Source organism: Phyllobates terribilis, unplaced genomic scaffold (genome assembly GCF_046119375.1).
Source record: "Phyllobates terribilis strain yellow unplaced genomic scaffold, ASM4611937v1 Scaffold_291__1_contigs__length_2406647, whole genome shotgun sequence".
Taxonomy (NCBI): domain Eukaryota; kingdom Metazoa; phylum Chordata; class Amphibia; order Anura; family Dendrobatidae; genus Phyllobates; species Phyllobates terribilis.
Window position 1 is genome coordinate 1,874,515 of NW_027363051.1, and position 17,524 is coordinate 1,892,038.

The window sequence follows — 17,524 nt, forward strand, 5'->3', positions numbered from 1 at the left end:
GGTATTTTCCGGCTGTATCTTCTATTCCAAAAGGAACTCATGTATTCTGGGATAGACAAACTTGGGAATCCTTTCTTTTTATCTCCAGCTTTGTCCAAGATGTCATCCAGAACTTGACCAAAAAGAAAGCCCCCATCACATGGGATTGAACACAGTTTGGTCTTTGACTGGACATCCCCAGGCCAACTTTTTACCCATAGCGCCCTACGAGTGGCAATAAAGAGGCCCGCTAACCTGGCTGCCAGCCTCACTGAGTCTGTTGAGGCATCTGCAATAAAAGCTGCTGCTCCCTGCATCAGCCAGGATCTTTTCCCTTGGGACATTATCCTTCGGTTGACCTTCTAGTTGTTGCAACCAGATAATCATAGATCTGGCTGTACAGGTCGTAGAGACCGCTGGCTTCAGGGCACCCACCGAGGACTCCCAGGTGTGTCTTAAGTAACCATCTGCTTTTCTATCCAGATGGTCTTTCAGAATACCCACATCCTCAAAAGGCAAGGTAGATTTTCTGGATGAATTGGCCACTGCTACGTCTATCTTTGGGATCTTATTCCACGAGTCTTGTTTTGGCATCTTCTCTTAGAAGATGATGGTAGTGAACCCTTTCTCTTCATTTTTTCCTCTTAATGAGAGCCTGAATCTTTTCATTAATTAGAAATATGCGCCTCTTTTTTTTGCTCTAATCCACAAAACATGAACTCTTGTATGGATTTGGGGGTCTTAGGATCTGAGATGCCCATGGTAGCTCTCACAGCCTTAATCAACCTATCTGCGACTTTTATAGGAAAGCATGGCCTACCCCCTGTATCGCCATTAAAGAATGAAAAGGAACAAGAATCCAATCCACATTCACCTTCCGACTTTATAGATTCATCTAAATCAGGTGATAGTTTTTTGGACCCCTTCCTTCCCTTTCTATTCCTTTTTTTATGAATAAGGGTCTCAAGGGAATCCTTAACTTGTGCCCTGATCACGGATCTCAAATCCATGAAGTTAGTGGATTCTTCACATGCGGTTTTCTGTATACAATCTGCACAGTCTTTTCTGCCACAAGTCAGGTAACTTATCCCTACAAAGGGTTCACTCCTTATTCTTTTGTGCCACATTTCTTAAGCCGTTCCTAGTAATTAGTGACAAGAAAAAGGGACTTAATTACCATGGTGAAATTTCACAAAGATCAGTCAGCATTCTGGAGTTTAATAAGGGTACCAGATTCAGAGGCTGGATCAAATCACACCATTATTCGTGGTAGGTTGTACTGTCACTTCTGCAACTCATGAGACTGCCATTGCTGCGTGAACTCTGATCCTGGCACTGACGTTCCTCCATATCACGTGGGGAAGGAGATCCAGAGCAAACCCACTCTTTTGGCAGTCAGGCGTGATTTTAAAAGAGGGACCAGCCACAGCAACTCCCCCACCCCCTTGTGCATGCCTTCTCCAGACCCCCTGGAAGTGAAATCCAACACTTCAGGTCAGAAGTCTCTGGCATGCTCTTCATCAGGGCGCACCAATCCCAGGGCGTCCTGCACATGCGCAAGCCTGGGACTTTGTTGGGGCCAGCAGGCATCCAAAAGGACTTCGGCGCTCGCATCTACATGAGCCCTCAAGTGACCAGCGGTGGCGCTTCCAGGACCCGACACCAGCACTATATACAAGGAGCCTTTCTTCCAGGCAAGGCCTGGGTAAGTTTCTCCTTTAACTTTCCTCTCCTGATTCTTCAGCTTCAGGTTCCCTCATGGACAGGAAACAAAAATGATGCGGGGTAGAGGTGCAGCCCTCTTATTCAGTACGCTTCCTGTCCTTATTGGGTGAATTCCCTCTCTCGTGTGGCACTGGTCATGGGGGAAAGGAAAATTTTAGAAATTGTTCTGGTATTCAGTGAGATATTAATGACAATCTTATTTATCAAAGGAAGTGTACTCATTATTCTGAGCAATTTTATTAAAAATTTTAAAACACACAGTGTACATGATTACAGTTTCTTTCCTGTATGACTTCCCTCATGTCTAACAAGATACGATTTATTTACAAAAGATTTCCCACATAGTGAACATGAATACGGCTTCTCCCCAGTGTGACTTCTCTCGTGCATCACAAGACTTTTTTTACTTGTGAAGGCCTTCCCACATTCCAAACATGAAAATGGCTTTATTCCTGTGTGAATTCTCTCATGTCTAACACATTTTGATTTCTCTGTAAAGCATTTTCCACATTCTGAACATGAATACGGCTTCTCTCCTGTGTGAATTCTCTGATGTTTTATAAGACTCCCTTTATCTGTGAAGGACTTCCCACATTCTGAACATGAATATGGCTTCTCACCTGTGTGAATTCTCTGATGTGTAATAAGACTCCCTTTATCTGTGAAGGACTTCTCACATTCCGAACATGAAAATGGCTTTTCTCCCATGTGAATTCTCTCATGTGTAACACATTTTGATTTATCTGTAAAGCATTTCCCACATTCTGAACATGAAAATGGCTTTTCTCCTGTGTGAATTCTCTCATGTCTAACACATTTTGATTTATCTGTAAAGCATTTCCCACATTCTGAACATGAAAATGGCTTCTCTCCTGTGTGAATTCTCTGATGTATAATAAATCTTGACTTAGCTGGAAAGCATTTCCCACATTCTGAACATGAATACGGCTTCTCTCCTGTGTGAAATGTCTGATGTCTAATAAGACTCCCTTTATATCCAAAGCATTTCCCACATTCTGAACATGAATATGGCTTCTCTCCTGTGTGAGTTTTCTGATGTCTAATAAGAGTCCTTTTATCATTAAAGCATTTCCCACATACTGAACATGAAAATGGTTTTTCTCCTGTGTGAATTCTCTGATGTATAATGAATCTTGATTTATCTGTAAAGCATTTCCCACATTCTGAACATGAATACGGCTTCTTCCCAGTGTGACTTCTCTTGTGCAACACAAGACTTAATTTACTTGTGAAGGCCTTCCCACATTCTGAACATGAAAATGGCTTCTCTCCTGTGTGACTTCTCTGATGTATAACAAGTTTTGTTTTATATGTAAAGCATTTCCCACATTCTGAACAGGAGTATGGCTTTTCTCCTTTGTGTTTTCTTTGTGTCTGAGCTGAGCTTTTAGTAAGTTGCTTGTCACACTGAAATCTTGTATCCACTGTGTCACCTGGACTTTTGGTAATAATGTGAGATTGCTCAGGAGATGATTCCTCATGATCAGGAGGATTATAAGAAAGTGAAGTGCTGTGAAGTCCAGGAGGTGCAGGAAGGGTGATGAGGTTTTCTCCATTAGAGTGCTTCCTGATATCTTCTTTTTTACAATTTAGTGATAAACCTTTATTCTCACAAGTATTTCCTATAAGAATGAAAGATAGATTTGTGTTGTTAAAAAAATCATATCCAAAGAGATTTACACATTTATTTTCTGGATCTCACAATGAAGACCCTCGTCAGTGAAAGTACCGGTAATAAGGAGGACAACTACATGTCATAACATTAACACAATGACAGGTAAAGTGAATAACACTTATAATCTGGTGATATTGGCACAAGTCAGGGGTGGCAGAGATTAGACGGCAAATAAACAGTTCTTAAAGGGAACCTGTCATCAGGATTTAACCCCTTAATGTACCACCAGTGCCATTTCACTCTCTCAAGCTTCCCATCATGCTCTTAGTGTAGAAAAGTGTCCACACAATTAAAAATTGATTTTAATCTTACATTACCGCATGCAAATGAGATCGACTAATCATAAAGGTGGGCCTCATAAAGGTGGCCGCCGTAATCATGTCCACAGTATGCCTAAGGACTAGTGTTGAGCGAGTATGTTCTATCAACCCTTTCGCCGAGTATTCTCGGGCCGAGCACCGAGTATTTATAGCTGCTCGGTGATATGGTTGAATCCCTCCCGTGTGCATGATTTGCGACTGTTTGACAGCTTTATTACATGGGAGAAATGTCTATTTCTTACACATTCCTCACATGTAATAAAACTGTCAAACAGTTGCAAATCATGCACCCGGGAGCGATCTAACCTGATCACCGAGCAGCTGTAAATACTCGGAGCTCGGCCCGAGCATACTTGGACAGAACATACTCGCTCAACCCTACTAAGGACATGATAAGAACCCTTATAAGAATGAAATAGCACCGAAGTCATATTACAGGGTTAAATCCTAATTACCGGACCCAGGGGAGTCCTTCTTCCAATGTCTGAGAAGAAAAATCTACAGTGGTAGAAAGCGGAACGATTCCAGTATGTGAGCAACCTGTAGTGCAAATGGGCCTCCATGTCTCCTCTGGAGCCTCCTTATTCCATTAACCACCCTACACCACGGAGCCTCTTATCCCCTGGAGCCTCCCTACACCACGGATCCTCCTTACCACCTGGAGCCCCTACACCACGGATCCTCATCATCCCCTGGAGCCTCCCTACACCACGGATCCTCCTTATCCCCTGGAGCCTCCCTACACCACGGATCCTCCTTATCCCCTGGAGCCTCCCTACACCACGGATCCTCCTTATCCCCTGGAGACTCCCTACACCATGGATCCTCCTTACCCCCTGGAGCCTCCATACACCACGGATCCTCCTCATCCCCCGGAGCCTTCCTACACCACAGAGCCTGCTTATCCCCTGGAGCCTCCCTACACCACAGAGCCTACTTATCCCCTGGAGTCTCCCTACACCACGGATCCTCCTTATCCCCTGGAGTCTCCCTACACCACGGATCCTCCTTATCCCCTGGAGCCTCCCTACACCACGGATCCTCCTTATCCCCTGGAGCCTCCCTACACCACGGATCCTCCTTATCCCCTGGAGCCTCCCTACACCACCGATCCTCATCATCCCCTGGAGCCTCCCTACACCACGGATCCTCCTTATCCCCTGGAGCCTCCCTACACCATGGATCCTCCTTATCCCCTGGAGCCTCCCTACACCACGGATCCTCATCATCCCCTGGAGCCTCCCTACACCATGGATCCTCCTTATCCCCTGGAGCCTCCCTACACCACGGATCCTCCTTATCCCCTGGAGCCTCCCTACACCACGGATCCGCCTTATCCCCTGGAGCCTCCCTACACCATGGCTCCTCCTTATCCCCTGGAGCCTCCCTACACCATGGATCCTCCTTATCCCCTGGAGCCTCCCTACACCACGGATCCTCCTTATCCCCTGGAGCCTCCCTACACCACGGATCCTCCTTATCCCCTGGAGCCTCCCTACACCACAGAGCCTGCTTATCCCCTGGAGCCTCCCTACACCACAGAGCCTGCTTATCCCCTGGAGCCTCCTTACACCACAGAGCCTGCTTATCCCCTGGAGCCTCCCTACACCACGGATCCTCCTTATCCCCTGGAGCCTCCCTACACCACGGATCCTCCTCATCCCCTGGAGCCTCCCTACACCACAGAGCCTCCTTATCCCCTGGAGCCCCCCTACACCACAGAGCCTCCTTATCCCCTGGAGCCTGCCTACACCACGGATCCTCCTTATCCCCTGGAGCCTCCCTACACCATGGATCCTCCTTATCCCCTGGAGCCTCCCTACACCACGGATCCTCCTTATCCCCTGGTGCCTCCCTACACCATGGATCATCCTTACCCCCTGGAGCCTCCCTACATTACTTGGTCTATATGCAGCTGAACCTACTGCACATGTGATACATCCGCCCCTGCCCAAAACACTAAATATATGTCCTTAAAAATTATGTTTAAAGGGAAACTGTCCGTTCCCTGTGCCCCCAGAACCCGCAGCAGCTGTGTCTGCAGATATAAACTCTCCGTCTAACATCTCTATTACATTAAACACACAAACAGATCTTTAGAAAAAGTTTTCTATTTCTAAAGTTTATGATATGTAAATGAGGCCTTTGACTTGTCGATGAGGCGTTCGTGACCCCAGAGTAGTCGCCCCACTTAGCATGTCATCACGGCTTTGGGGGCTTGAGAACATGACAAACCTACCGCATGCGCGCGGCTTCTCCTCCTCACTGCATTGAGCCTCTGACGCCGGGTGTACGCGTCCCATTACTGAGATAGGAGAGGACAGTCACTACTGGTCAGAGTCCATGTAGATGGGAGGAGCTCGGCCTCTAGCCCCGCCCTCCTCTCCCCTCCCCCTACACAGAATCTTATCAGGAGCGGCCGTCACCTCCGATCTCAGTGATGGAACAATGTTTCCTAACTGAATAGAGATTTTACCCCGGAACCGAGAATCCTGAGACGGAAGAAGAAATACGCAGATTTCTGTGGAGACTCCGGGGAGAAAGTTTCCTATTTCCATCTCGTCTATTCTTACAATTCATGAAGTTTATTCCTCTTATTCTTGTGTAATAAAGACTGATCAGGACGTTGTGTATATTATATGGGAACAATGAGGAATACTGTCACCATGTAACAATACATCGCTTATGGTTTATGGCCGCCAGGATTTGGTAACACAAAAATGTCTGACAAGAAACAAAGTATTTATTGTAGAAAAGTCCTAAAAGAAAATGAAATAAATATATTGTTATTGGCTTGGATTAGTTGTATTACCGCAGTTACAGCGACCCTCCACCCCGGGACTGAACACTACACATTTCCCTGTACAGTCCCCTATGGGGTCCTCTGCCCTCCTCTGGCCCCTCAGATCGGTGGTCTCTTCCCCCGGCTTCCAGGACGGCCAGTGCAGTGGTATGGGGAGGGCAGTACTACGTCTACCCCACCCTCCCCTGCCTTCCTGTGCTGTGACCTATGGGGCAGCGCCACATCCTATTAATCTCCCAGCAGTCTGCGGGGCGTCACCAGTTACAGATGTATTCTGCACCTGGGTTCATTGCTCCTGTTTGTCTTTGGTAACCTTGTCTGGCTTCCATAATACCCCGGGATGACTTAGGTCTCCATCTACAGGACCATTCTTACTCGGCTTCCTGATTCTGACCTCGTCCCGCTTCTTGATTGTCTAGCACCTGCCATCTTTGGGTCAGATCTGACATGTCGACCTTCTTCTGCCAGCTCGCTCTACCAGCCAGCACTACTATGTGGAGCCGCCCCGGTGTCTGTGCTGTAAGTCCAGATCACTGTACAGTGGTAAAAAGATGGAAGCCGGGAAACCTCTGGGACCGGCTGTATGGAGACTGTCTGTAAGCGCCTTATTATTAGGACCTGCCAGGTTTCCTCCTTCGGTTCACCGTTACAGGAGGCAGATGGAGGACACAAGGAAGGGAGTCTATATATGATAACCGTATAGTCACTTCTCAGTCTCAGGGCGGACGGTCGTTTTATCACTCAACTTGTGCAGCTCATGAAGAGAGAAAAATTCTAAAAAATAACAGCAGAATAAAGATGATAAAGTAACAAGATGAGAAATACAACTCATCCCCCACAAAAAAGCTCCTCATACAGCGAGGTCAGTAATGAGAAATAAACGATCAAGAATGGAAGAAACAATCCAACAGAGGCCGGACAGACATCTGTCTGAGATGGTGAGTCCTGCATTTATTGGTAAAAAACAAAAACAAAAAAACTTAAAACTTTCGGAACCTGGATGAGGACGTCTTCTTACCTTCTTTTGGTAATTTATGTATTTTACTGTTGGAAAGAGAATTATTTATTCACGTTAGAGGCTCAGATGGGGGGACGATTCCTAGACGACATCTTGTTTGTCTGGAGAGACCGAGAGTGAAGATTCTTCTAAAGGGACGTTCCCAAAATCACAATGTGCTCTTATAATAAAGTACACCCTGGTTATTGTGAATATAACCCCTGTATAACATCTGGCCTGTCCTGCACATATCACCCCCTGAGTATGCCCCCCAGGATCTATATACCCAGCAGTTGAAATTGTAACCAATACATACCGAGGAGCCACATGTTATATACTGGGGGGTGGGACAGGGCTGGATGTTATACACCGGGGGGACAACAGGGCCTGAAGGAGAAGCCTGAATGCAGTGATTAATGCGGATGGCCCAATACTATTCTCCATATAGTGAATCTCTCCATATTACAAGATTCACCATAAATGAGACGCTGACAGGGGATATAATCCGTGCATGGTAAAGGGCGCCCCCTCTGGGCAGTATTTAGTCTCCATGTTTATACGTTGGTTGAACCAGAACTCAAAAACCGACATGATGTAAGATAACGACAACTCTAGATGCGGCCATCGCAGCTGTTTGTAGATACGAGCTCCTAATCCCTTTTATGATGAAGCAATTCTCCACCCGGCACAGAGGACTAAACATCTGTCATGTACTGTCACCTACCTGGTGGCCTCCGCTTGCCTCTGACTGAGACCGGTGTTCTGGTCCTCCTACATCCAAGATGGCCTCCATAGTGGCAGAGGGACGACAGCAGTATGTCTGACCCACACCTCCATAGCACGGCACTTACTGACTTACCATAGGGGTCTTCATGCCACCGGGCGGCCGGCCTGGATGAGGAGGGACCAGAAAGCCGGCCTCAATGTCGGAGGCAGTGGGAGGCAAACAGAGGCGACAGGTAGGACGACTCTACATGTGACATGTGTCGTCACTCGTCAGCACCAGGCAGAGGCTGCTACATCCCCGAGATCCATAGGACGGGAAGATTCATCACCTGGAGCACAAGCTCAGTCATTTATATGGCAGCAGGGACTTGTGGAAGAAAAATATGGACGTAAAGGATGGAAAGAATATTATAGAAGGTAAAGGAAAACTAATATGTGATTCCTAAATCATAAAGAATAGGTGTGAAGGCGGCCCCGTTATTCATCGGTGCACAGCCGGACTCTACAGGAGCAGCCGCGCCATCACCGGACGCTTCTGCTGTGATGAGGACAGCGGATAAAGCTTTACTGCACCGGAGACTCCACACGATATCACACACCGGTCATCATCATCATCACACGCCGGTCATCATCATCATCATACGCCGGTCATTATTACATACCTGTGGAAACATCTACCGGAATCTCCTCCTTCCCGTCACTCACACACGGCTGATCCCCCCTCGTCATCGCTTCTTCTTCTGTCTCGTCCTTCACTTTATTCTTAGTTGGATCTTCCTCCTGATATATCAGATGTAACAATCAGCACAATACAAGAAACCACCAAAATCTGTGACATCTATGACCTCAATCAGAAATGTCCCCCCATATACAGATCCGGTACAGGGCTCAGCGCCGTCTACCTGATGACTCTCTGGGACATTGTGATTCTCCTCTGGACAGTCCTGGGGATACAGAGGACGGGGACATCTCTCTGGTGGATTTCTCCTCCTGAATCCATCTGTAGGAAACACAGAGTAACAGAATAGATTGTGTCATGTGTGGCAAAGTCACTGGTAAAGTGATAGAGGGAAGATATATTTCATGGAGGCTATTAGCTTCTGTGAATTGAAACCATGAAATTTGCTCCAACATGTTACTTGCTTAAAGAGGTTAAACTTCCATGTTAAAAGGGAGTGTTTTTTGTGAATGATCATTGTGAAGGGTGGGAGGTCATTCATCATATCTCCATCTCAGAGTGTGGTCTTTGATTTAAATACAAGTCCTACTGAGGCATTCAGTGTTCAGTGTCTGGAGAAGCTAGCTCCAGAGAGGATCTTGTGTTTGTTTTTCCTGAACCATGTGGAGTTGCTGAACTCTCAGCAGGTTGATCCCTGCTATCACAAAGACTGTGCTTTTGTGTTACCATTTTGCTTTGTTTCCTGTTTTGGCCAAAGGGCCGTGATTTCTTTTATGGACTCAGTGTTGGTTTATGCTGCACTTTAATAAACCAACGAGAACTTTTTGGCCAAAGGGCCGTGATTTCTTTTATGGACTCAGTGTTGGTTTATGCTGCATCTTAATAAACCAACGAGAAGTTTTTAAAGAAACAGTGTACCTGTGTCTACCTCCGTGTGAGCGATCTACCACACATGTTATGATGAAATTACGGGAGTAGTAGTAGGTGACCACAGAACAGACATGACAGTCTCCCCTCCTCACCCTGCTGATCGGCCCATATTGCGATCGCCTCTTGTGCTCCTTGTATAACCTCAACCTTAATATCAACCAGATCTTCACCCTAAAAATAAAAATGTAAGATGAGCTCAGGTCCCATCACTTCATGGTCAGATGTTGTGGGGACTTCAGTGTCATCTACCTGATGATCCTCCGGGATGTTGTGATTCTCCTCTGGACAGTCCTGGGGATACAGAGGACGGGGACATCTCTCTGGTGAATTTCTCCTCCTGGATCCATCTGTGGAGACATAGAGACTGAATACATGACCTGCCGTGTATCTGTCTATATATGAGACTCGTCTCTCAGAACCAGTAATTCTATGTTTATGTATCAGGGAATAAATTACATTGTTGTGATCCTCACCACCGGTACCGAGGTCCCAGCACATTGTGGGCCTCAAGTATGAAGTGATAATCAGCGAGGCCAAAGCCTAATGCTCTCTGCTCTGCACTCGGAGGATGAGGACCCTGAGGAGAGGGACAGAGAAGACCCTCGTCAGTCAGATGGAGGAGCCGTACTAAGAAACACAACTTCTCCAAGTTTCGTCTCCAGGGATGGAACCACAGAGGAGCTGGAGCAAGCTCCACATTTCTATCCATCGGTTTCTTCTCTCCTAATTCACCATTATGGAGATTGGGGGAAGGACGGTGACCATTTACCAGTGATTGTTTTTTGAGAGCTCATGATGTCATCATGAGGACACGGCCTCCCTCCTGGACAGGATCCTCTGGGATCACTCTAAGAGGAGAGAGCCTTCCGTTCTATTAAAAGATGAGTTACCGCTTTCTTATTCTTCTTTAAATAGAGATAAATCTCCACATCCGCCTCCATAAAAACACTAAAATAGGCAGCAAGCGCTGAAAAGTTCTTCGTTTGTCTCTGAAGGAGGAAAAAAGGGCACATGTAAGGCTGACGGATGAAGTCACAGAACCCGGAAGGACGGTGTTGTGGGGAGCACCCGGTACGCAGCGGTCAGTACCTATCAATGTGTAGAAAGGACAACTAGAGAGCCGGCACCGGGGTCATGGGCGCTTACTGATGCACACGGGGAGCCAAGGAGAGATTGTCTGGTCAGACTCCACAGAAAAGCTCCATAATACATATTCTTCTGACAAACATCCCTTTAACCCCGTCACTCTCGCGTCTGTTTTCACCTTCCTGACCGGGCCAATTTTTTACAGTTCTGACCTCTGTCACTTTATGGAGGTAATAACTCTGGAGCTTCAACGGATCCCGCTGATTCTGAAACTGTTTTTTCGTGACACATTGTGCTTCATGTTAGTGGTAAATTTAGGATTTGGCCTTTTTTTTTGCCTTTATTTATGAAAATATCGAAAATTTTACAAAAAAAATGTTGGACTTTTAATTTTTATGCCTTTTAACCAGATATGTATTAACTATTTTGTATGGTATAACTAACATTTACCACATGTCTACTTCACATCAGATTTATTATTTTTGGTAAAAGTTTAATCAGCAATTTCTTATTTTTCAAACAAAATTTACAAAACCAATTTTAAGTTTCCTCCTCTCTCCCCCTTTTGCATTTTAAGTCTGCAGTCCTGCTCCCCAATACTTATATCTATGGTCAGTTTGACGTCAATCAGCCGTTAGTAACATGTCGCATTTAAGGGATCGCACTCATCGGGTGAAATAAAATTGGTCGGATCTTCCTGAACAGTAGGATGATTGTCTTGCGAGTACGATGCGACTTCTCTCACCTGTCTCGCATCTGTATGACATCCGCATCAAACGCGTTTATAACATCAGCTTTTACAGACGGTCATTCTCTGACATTTCAGGGTAATTTTCTAACTAATAAAACATTTTTTATAGATCTAGAAAGATAGAAATGAGTCAGTGAGATATATCATCAGTGCAGGGCGTGTGGAGCTGCTGTACATGGATTTAGCTAATAATTAAAGAATTTAAAGTAAAAAAAGCAAAGGGGGAAAGCGGACAGCTGATGCTTATAGTCTGGGAAGCGGGTAATAAACATTAATTAACAAAGATCTTCCCAGGGGATTAATATTAACATCTGCGTAGCCTTTACTGGTTATTAACAAGGGGTGACCCCCTCCCAAAAAATGATGTGGGGGCCCCTTCTATTTTTAATAACCAGAAAAGGCTAGGCAGACAGCTGCAGGCTGGTATTAATAGCCTAGGAAGGGGCCATGCATATTGTACCCCCTCCCAAACTAATAACATCAGCCTGCAGCCGCCCAAAAAATGGCGCATCCATTAGCCTCGGCTCTTCCCACTTTCCCTGGTGCAGTGGCAAATGGGGTAATAATATTGGGGTTGATGTCAGCTTTGTAATGTCAGCTGATCTCAAGCCCAAGGTTAGTAATGGAGAGGCGTCTACAAGACACCCACATTACTAACCCCCATCATTTTAAGTAAAAAACACACACACAGAGCAAAGTCCTTTATTTGAACAAAACACTTCCCGACCCTTTTACCCATTTAATAATATCCAAAGAAAAATTTTAAAAAATCAAAGTCATCCTCAACTGTCGGCAGATAATCCATACTGATGATGTCCCGTGACGAAGTCCAGCTCTGCTACATCTGTATGGTGTGTTGAGCGATGGCTCAGCACGCCAGCCAGGACACACTGGTCAGTGCAGCGAGCAGTGACGTCAGTAAGGTGACCAGAGCTCATCGGCTATGAACTCCGGTGACCTTAGTCAGAGCAGCGCTAGACACTGCAGGAGCATTCTCACGCTACTGGCTTGCTGAGCGGTCACATCAAACAATCCAGATGTAGCACGGCTGGGGATTTTTGTTGGACAGCATCACATAAGGATTATCTGCGGACAGGTGAGGATTATTTTGTATTTTAATTTGATCTTTATAAAGGGTAAAAGAGGGTCTGGGAGTGTTCATTTCAATTAAAGGACTTTGCTTTGTGTGTGTGCTTTTTTAACTAAACTTACGGGGTTAGTAATGGGGGTGTCTTATAGACGCCTCTCCATTACTAACCCCTGGGCTCGATGTCAGCAAACATTACAAAGCTAACATCAACCCCAATAGTATTACCCCACTCGCCACCGCACCAGGGCAAGTGGAAAGAGCCGAGACTAGGCGCCAGAAATGGTGCATCTTATGGATGCACCAATTCTTGGGCAGCTGAGTGCTGATGTTCTTGCACTGGGAGGGGGACAATATCCAATTCCCAGGCTATTAATATCAGCCGGCAGCTGTCTGTTTAGCCTTTGCTGGTTGGGTCCCTGGTTTCCTGCACTGCTGGTAACATTACCATTATGTCTATCTATTGTGTCCTATTGCACTTGGTCTGTTGATGCTTATTTGTATCACCTTTGCCCAGCATACTGACTGAACCTATCACTTTATATGGTTATTACTATATCCTTTATGTCTATGAGGTATAATGCTTACTTGTGATAGTGTTTCTCTAGTCAGAAACTTTTTCATTCTAATGATATAAATAACTGATATTATATATTACTTATGTGATGTATGCTATGGACCTTTACGCATTAGTATACTCTCTAACATATAATTGGACCCATATTTAGTATATACTTAATAGGATAATTTCACCTTTGGTCGGGGCCTTAGATGTAGCAGTGCAGTACACCAAGTGTTATATCCAGGTATACCACCATTGTTCTTCCTGAACTTGTACCTCACTTTTTGTATATATTGTATTTGTATATGAATACATATGGTATTCCTCTATATGTTTTTTTTTTTATTTGTTAATAATAAAGATATATTTTTAGCCCTTTGAAGAAAACGCTTCATCTCTTTAGTGACAGTAATTAACAGAGGCTGAAGTTACAGTTCTATCCAAAGGCTTAACCTTCTCCCCGACAATTGAGTTTGACGTTCATAGAACTTTATTAGATGTGAATAAGTTTGTGAGAACTTTCACTTTGCGTTGTCATTTCATGGTCAATGAACAGAATGAGAACATGGAGAACTCGTTACAAGAAGTTTCTCATGATGATGTTCCCAATAGAACTGGAACTTTTGATGAAGAGTTCACTTCTTGATCATAAAACTCCAGCGATTCACCACAACGGACAGTTACTTTCAATCGTTTGTTATAAAAAAATCTCCATTACTATCCGGTCAAGTCTCGTCCACCAGTCTTGGATGTTTTCTAGGAAATGATTGAAGATGAACTACTTACATTAAAAAGGAACACAAAATTTCAAGGACAGAAATATCATAATCTAATGATATCAGAGCAACGAGCTCTGAAAGAACTTAACGAGAACTCTGACCTCCTCATAAGGAAAGCAAAGGACGATCCGCTGTTATATTGAATGTGGGACTTTATGAAAAATTCCATTGGGAAATCTGCAGACAAAATGTGACCGATGCTCTAAGGAAGGAGAAAGATTCTGAAAGAAGCCGCCGAGGACGAAGACTCAAGACTGATGAAGACGACAGCGGAGAAACCGCGACTCACAGATCAGAAGAGAAGAATCAGGGAATGAAAGCTGTGAGAAAATGTAGAGAAAACCAGAGCAAGTCTGGAGAAAAATCATCTATTATAGGACGAGGCCGAGAGACGCCATCACATCCACCGGAGCCAACAAGAGTCTCCTCTCACCTGGTGATGTCAGAGGCCGGAGCTCCTCCATCATCACCTCCTGGTACCGATCCTGGTGTCCTTCTAGATACTCCCACTCCTCCATGGAGAGATAGACAGCGACGTCCTGACACCTTATAGGAACCTGACAACAACGACACCGTCATCACCCAGAATCCTCCAGTGCTGTCCTGTATAATGTCCCAGCAGTCACCTCTCCGCTCATCACCCAGAATCCTCCAGTGCTGTCCTGTATAATGTCCCAGCAGTCACCTCCAGTCATCACCCAGAATCCTCCAGTGCTGTCCTGTATAATGTCCCAGCAGTCACCTCCAGTCATCACCCAGAATCCTCCAGTGCTCTCCTGTATAATGTCCCAGCAGTCCCCTCTAAGCTCATCACCCAGAATCCTCCAGTGCTGTCCTGTATAATGTCCCAGCAGTCACCTATAAGGTCACCACCCAGAATCCTCCAGTGTCGTCCTGTAAAATGTCCCAGCAGTCACCTCTCCGATCATCAACCAGAATCCTCCAGTGCCGTCCTGTATAATGTCCCAGCAGTCACCTCTCCTTTCATCACCCAGAATCCTCCAGTGCCGTCTTGCATAATGTCCCAGCAGTCACCTCTACGGTCATCACCCAGAATCCTCCAGTGCTGCCCTGTATAATGTCCCAGCAGTCACCTCTCCGCTCATCACCCAGAATCCTCCAGTGCTGTCCTGTATAATGTCCCAGCAGTCACCTCTCCGCTCATAACCTAGAATCCTCCAGTGCTGTCCTGTATAATGTCCCAGCAGTCACCTCTCCGGTCATCACCCAGAATCCTCCGGTGCTGTCCTGTATAATGTCCCAGCAGTCACCTCTCCGCTCATCACCCAGAATCCTCAAGTGCTGTCCTGTATAATGTCCCAGCAGTCACCTCTCCGGTCATCACCCAGAATCCTCCAGTGCTGTCCTGTATAATGTCCCAGCAGTCACCTATAAGGTCACCACCCAGAATCCTCCAGTGCCGTCCTGTAAAATGTCCCAGCAGTCACCTCTCCGATCATCAACCAGAATCCTCCAGTGCCGTCCTGTATAATGTCCCAGCAGTCACCTCTCCTTTCATCACCCAGAATCCTTCAGTGCCGTCTTGCATAATGTCCCAGCAGTCACCTCTACGGTCATCACCCAGAATCCTCCAGTGCTGCCCTGTATAATGTCCCAGCAGTCACCTCTCCGCTCATCACCCAGAATCCTCCAGTGCTGTCCTGTATAATGTCCCAGCAGTCACCTCTCCGCTCATCGCCCAGAATCCTCCAGTGCTGCCCTGTATAATGTCCCAGCAGTCACCTCTCCGCCCATCACCCAGAATCCTCCAGTGCTGTCCTGTATAATGTCCCAGCAGTCACCTCTCCGGTCATCACCCAGAATCCTCCAGTGCCGTCCTGTATAATGTCCCAGCAGTCACCACTCCGCTCACCACCCAGAATCCTCCAGTGCCGTCCTTTATAATGTCCCAGCAGTCACCTCTCCGCTCATCACCCTGAATCCTCAAGAGCTGTCCAGTATAATGTCCCAGCAGTCACCTATCTGCTCATCACCCAGAATCCTCCAGTGCTGTACTGTATAATGTCTCAGCAGTCACCTCTCCGCTCATCACCCAGAATCCTCCAGTGCTGTCCTGTATAATGTCCCAGCAGTCACCTCTCCGCTCATCACCCAGAATCCTCCAGTGCTGTCCTGTATAATGTCCCAGCAGTCACCGCTCCGCTCATCACCCAGAATCCTCCAGTGCTGTCCTGTATAATGTCCCAGCAGTCACCTCTGCGCTCATCACCCAGAATCCTCCAGTGCTGTCCTGTATAATGTCCCAGCAGTCACCTCTCCGGTCATCACCCAGAATCCTCCAGTGCCGTCCTGTATAATGTCCCAGCAGTCACCTCTCCGCTCATCCCCCAGAATCCTCCAGTGCCGTCCTGTATAATATCCCAGCAGTCACCTCTCCTGTCATCCCCCAGAATCCTCCAGTGCTGTCCTGTATAATGTCCCAGCAGTCACCTCTCCTGTCATCCCCCAGAATCCTACAGTGCTGTCCTGTATAATGTCCCAGCAGTCACCTCTCCTGTCATCCCCCAGAATCCTCCAGTGCTGTCCTGTATAATGTCCCAGCAGTCACCTCTCCTGTCATCCCCCAGAATCCTCCAGTGCTGTCCTGTATAATTTCCCAGCAGTCACCTCTCCGCTCATCACCCAGAATCCTCCAGTGCTGTCCTGTATATTGTCCCAGCAGTCACCTATCCGCTCATCACCCAGAATCCTCCAGTGCTGTACTGTATAATGTCCCAGCAGTCACCTCTCCGCTCATCACCCAGAATCCTCCAGTGCCGTACTGTATAATGTTCCAGCATTCACCTCTCCGGTCATCACCCAGAATCCTCCAGTGCTGTCCTGTATAATGTCCCAGCAGTCACCTCTCCGCTCATCACCCAGAATCCTCCAGTGCTGTCCTGTATAATGTCCCAGCAGTCACCTCTCCGCTCATCACCCAGAATCCTCCAGTGCTGTCCTGTATAATGTCCCAGCAGTCACCTATCTGCTCATCACCCAGAATCCTCCAGTGCTGTCCTGTATAATGTCCCAGCAGTCACCTCTCCGGTCATCACCCAGAATCCTCCAGTGCTGTCCTGTATAATGTCCCAGCAGTCACCTCTCCGGTCATCACCCAGAATCCTCCAGTGCTGTCCTGTATAATGTCCCAGCAGTCACCTCTCTGCTCATCACCCAGAATCCTAAAGTGCTGTCCTGTATAATGTCCCAGCAGTCACCTCTCCGGTCATCACCCAGAATCCTCCAGTGCTGTCCTGTATAATGTCCCAGCAGTCACCTCTCCAGTCATCACCCAGTATCCTCCAGTGCTGTCCTGTATAATGTCCCAGCAGTCACCTCTCCGCTCACCACCCAGAATCCTCCAGTGCTGTCCTGTATAATGTCCCAGCAGTCACCTCTCCGCT

The 17,524-nt window shown here is 46.5% G+C and overlaps 1 protein-coding gene across 1 annotated transcript; it reads right to left on the reverse strand.

The window, feature by feature from the left end:
- Positions 1-1,959: 1,959 nt before the first annotated feature.
- Positions 1,960-6,278, reverse strand: LOC141220403 (uncharacterized). Its single transcript, XM_073666329.1, has 2 exons — positions 6,197-6,278; positions 1,960-3,347 (listed from the first exon to the last, which is right to left on the reverse strand). The coding sequence occupies exons 1-2, from the start codon at positions 6,276-6,278 to the stop codon at positions 1,975-1,977; spliced, it is 1,455 nt and encodes a 484-aa protein (XP_073522430.1). The 3' UTR covers positions 1,960-1,974.
- Positions 6,279-17,524: the final 11,246 nt, after the last annotated feature.

Coding starts and splice junctions, on each gene's coding strand:
- LOC141220403 (XM_073666329.1), bottom strand. CDS start 6,278: ATGGAAATAGGAAACTTTCTCCCCGGAGTCTCCACAGAAATCTGCGTA. Junction 3,348..6,196: donor TCAGGATTCTCGGTTCCGGG/GTAAAATCTCTA, acceptor TCATTCTTATAG/GAAATACTTGTGAGAATAAA.